Below are 3,976 nucleotides of genomic sequence, written 5' to 3'. Positions count from 1 at the left end.
GGCAGAGCAGGATACCCAGGGCTCGGTTTACACCTAGCGCCATTTCCACTAGGGGACCATAGGCAGGCTGGGGGCAACTCAGATTAATGTTAAAAAACCTCATAAAGTGACATTTTCACGCCATGGGACCTTTAAACTAGCCTGGTCCTACCAGACTCTCGTACATTTCCTTTATACAGAGAGTCAGGCCACTCTCCATAGACAAATGTTAACTTTCTTGAAGTATCTTGCATGTACTCTGTTTCAAACTATTGGATCTGCCCAGAGCAACTCTGGCAGCTTGGCTCCGCCCTCCTACGTACTGTCTGGTCGACAACAACTATCAGCTTAGCACCGTTAGCGTTAGCCTTAGCTAACTCCTTCACCACTAATGGAGCGAGCTGAAAAATCAAACTTTTCCCAAACCCCGTGGAGAGGAGGGCCACAACATCACGGCCACCAACAAAACTCAGCAAAGAATGTCCTTGCTCGGGCTTTAACTTCTGGATATTGCCACAATGGACCGAATCTTTCTCCGCCTCCATTATGGAACTCGTCAAAGGTTTCCGGACCTCTAAAGTCATCGTTCTCAGCCACTCCCTCTGTTTGCTGAACAATTTGTTTGGAGAAAACCCGTGAATATACCGCAAAACCCAAACCAGAGTACTGAAGGAAAATGAAAATTGAGCCGAAGTACGCAGGAGGACGGAGCCTGACTATCTTTAAACCACATTCATCCCGGGCCCATGAAGATTCAGCTCAATGCAAAATAATGTGCCGTGAACTTTCTGTTAAGGAACATTTGTGTTCCAATTTTGGATACTGTGGCATAGGAAATATCCCCTTGTACACATTTGTACACAAATGTAATTTCCCCCAAATGAAAAGCAATACAAGTTGTAGGAGAAGATTCAGCTTAGTTTGGCATTGTGACTTTGCTGATTAGCCAGCTAACGTTGCAGAGCAGCCGCTGTTAATATAAGCATCAGATAAGCACGAGCCATGCTTGCAGACTTAGAAGGCTCATTAGGGAACTTGCAAATCATAATTAGATCATGATCATGATTAGTTTCTAGTCAGTGCCAAAACCCAAATCAGCTTTGGCTCATCGTCGTACAGAGCTGAAGTTCTAAAATATGGCTGCCAGATGATTTTTTTGCATCACCAAAAGCATTTGCGGTCATGAGCGTGTATTAGTTTGTGTGTGTGCAAACATACAGTAAGCTGATACTGGAAGGTGGCCTGAATGTTTGTACATAAGCTAAAAACAGGATGGTGTACACACATAGGTGTCTGTACATGTTCTCTGCTCTCCTTACTGTGATTCACCCCTTACAACACTAGTCATCACCCCACACACTCTCTCCAACTAAAGGCAAACTCTATGGGTCTTTCTCAGCCACCTCCCTTTAGTCTAATTCCTTTTCTTTTCCTCTCATTCTGTTCAGCACCCCCTCCCTCTGACTGATCCTGGGCAGCTGCCCAAAGAGGCCCGAGCCCTCATTCATCCTCTTCAATTTTCCTTTTAGACACCCTCCACCCTCACCACCGCCGACCCCTTCCCACTTTAGTATCAGACTTTGTCTCTTATGATTTGGTTTTCCGGCTCGGAGCAGCTTCTGGTGCACATTGAATCCCCATCGCAGCTTCCTGAACAGTCCGGAGAAGTATTACAAGCACCATGACACCTAAAAAAAAGAAGAGCAGCATGGGAATACATACTGTATGTATGTACATATGTTGAGAGTCTGAACTATATATACTGAGATATAAAAAAAAAAAAAAAACTTGTTTAAAGATGTTTAATAGATAAACTTCATGATTGGTCTTCCAGACTTGGAGCACTTAGTTTTCTTTGGCTTGGGGAGCTTTCCCCTTTTCCCATTTTAAATCAATTCTTCCGGAAGCTACTTATCATTGCTGATTTTCGGGGTTCTTTGAAAAGAGAGGAGAACGGGATTACTTTTCCATTGAAAGTGGGGAGTACGCAATGAGATTACCATGCGCAGTGTGAGCCGCAAATTTGTCGTCCATGCCAAAGTGAGCTTGATTCATTTCTTTTAAAGACCCTCTGTGTCCTCTCTTTTTTTTCTGGAAAGAGGGGTCCACCAGTGGGCGTTTGAATGAGCATGTTTTCTCAGAATTTGATGCAAGCAAGCTTCTGGTCATCATCTGGCTGAATATCATTAGCTAAACACAAGTCGTGAGAACATGATTAACTACAGCATGTCCCCGCCGGGAGGAAGATTTACGATTTCTGTTTTCGATCTCTGACCTCAACATCAGATTCGGAAAGCAGTGTGGTGGTAGTTTTGTGGAGACTGAGAGAAGACTTCCTCTCATCGCTCATGATTGATGCTGACATAAGTCATGGCATTAATCTGAAACATTTCTAAACCCTAGTTTATGCAGTTCTCATCAGGGAACAGGATGTCTCTTACGCTAGAAATTAAGAATTAGAAGAGTATGCAGATCATGCATTCATCCAGCCTGTCTATTCATCTCTAATTTATGAAATGTTGTCTAATGTGGAAATCAACATCCAGACATATCGCTATGCTTTACTCTCTTCTCTCAGCTGAGGAATGGCAACATCCACTACGTCTCAGATGCGGGCGTCGGGGGGAAGGTGGAGCGGACGGTGGGAGAGGCGGTGCTGTCAGACGGCCAGTGGCACACGCTCCAGCTGATCAAGAACGTCTCCGCCACGGTGCTCCAGGTAGACGGCAGCCACCCCAGGGTCATCCAGCACGCCACCCAGGACTTTGGAGGACTCGGCGTTTTAATCTTTTCCCTGGGCGGGATCCCACCTGGACCTGCTCAGCAGAAAACTGCAGCAGGTGGGCCTCAACAGTGTATTCATCATGTGTTTGGGTTGGGGAGGATTAGGATAGCAGGTCATCAGATCAGGTCATTTCTTTCTATAATGGAGTGCGAAAAACCTTATTTTCTGGCTTTTGATTGTCAGTGTGATCCCTCTTTACCAGAGGCACACGGGATATGTGGACAGAAAAGTCAGCAACATTTTTCATAGATAATTGTTCGGATTTTCCACAGATTTTACGCGGATTTCAAAATGTTTTTAGGCCGCCCGGGTGGCTCTATGGGTGGAACTGGCAACCACATGTAGAAGTTTACTCCTCAACGCAGCGGGCCCGGGTTCGACTCCAACCTACGGCACTTTGCTGCATGTCATTCCCCTTCTCTCTCCCCTTTTATGTCGTCCTCTGTTCTGTCACAAACCAAAGGCCAAAAAATGCCCATAAATAATCCCAAAAAAAAAAAAAATTAATGTTAAAAAAGTCCACTAAATTCCCCAGATTGTCATTTTGGATTAACTGGAAAACAAAACAATCTGCAGATTCCCTTGTCATTATAGCAACTGAGGTGCCTTTGAGCAAGCCATTCAACCCCCAACAGCTTCGTACACAAAGAGTTGATCAGAGAGATTGGTGCAGTGGCCAAGGAAATCATAAATTTTGTGCACATAATGGACATGATGTCATTTTCCAATTCAGTGTGAATTCAGCGTATCTGATGCATGTGGTGGTCGTGTTCCTTTAAAGGAGCTGCTGGCTTTTAGCCTACCATAAAGAATTTCTGAAGTACAGTTTGAGTTTCTGGTGATAATCTAAACGTTGTCTCAGAGGCTTTTTTCTTTTACCCTTTTCAGGAAACTATTTCACAGCAAAACACTGTATTTTTGTGGGTTTGACAAGAAATGTGCCATATTCAAAAAAATCTCAGTTTGGACATTGCTCTCTCCAGAACTAACTATGACAGTCAAACCCTTGATAGATGTACACTCTGTGAAAGTACAGTACATGTGTATATACAAATGCTGAAGCTTTCAAAAACTGGCGTTTGACCAAAAAAAACCAGCAGTGTTTTTCATATGTTATGGAAACATCTTCTACATGTGTGCATATGCACATACTGTAGTTATCTGTGACAGAGAACTCATGCTCTTGTTGCCTTTACAAATCCAGTACAAACC

At 43.9% G+C, this 3,976-nt stretch overlaps 1 protein-coding gene across 1 annotated transcript in view; it reads left to right on the top strand.

The window, feature by feature from the left end:
• fat4 (FAT atypical cadherin 4) overlaps positions 1–3,976 on the top strand; it is a 112,893-nt gene that overhangs the window by 105,560 nt on the left and 3,357 nt on the right. The window contains exon 16 of the mRNA XM_032528589.1: positions 2,558–2,819. Within this exon, the coding sequence (XP_032384480.1) occupies positions 2,558–2,819 (262 nt within the window). The remainder of the gene's footprint in view (positions 1–2,557; positions 2,820–3,976) is intronic.

The sequence above is a fragment of the Etheostoma spectabile genome, chromosome 10, assembly GCF_008692095.1.
Source record: "Etheostoma spectabile isolate EspeVRDwgs_2016 chromosome 10, UIUC_Espe_1.0, whole genome shotgun sequence".
NCBI lineage: Eukaryota > Metazoa > Chordata > Actinopteri > Perciformes > Percidae > Etheostoma > Etheostoma spectabile.
Note: the sequence above shows the minus strand (reverse complement) of the source record. Positions and strands in the feature narration are given on the sequence as shown.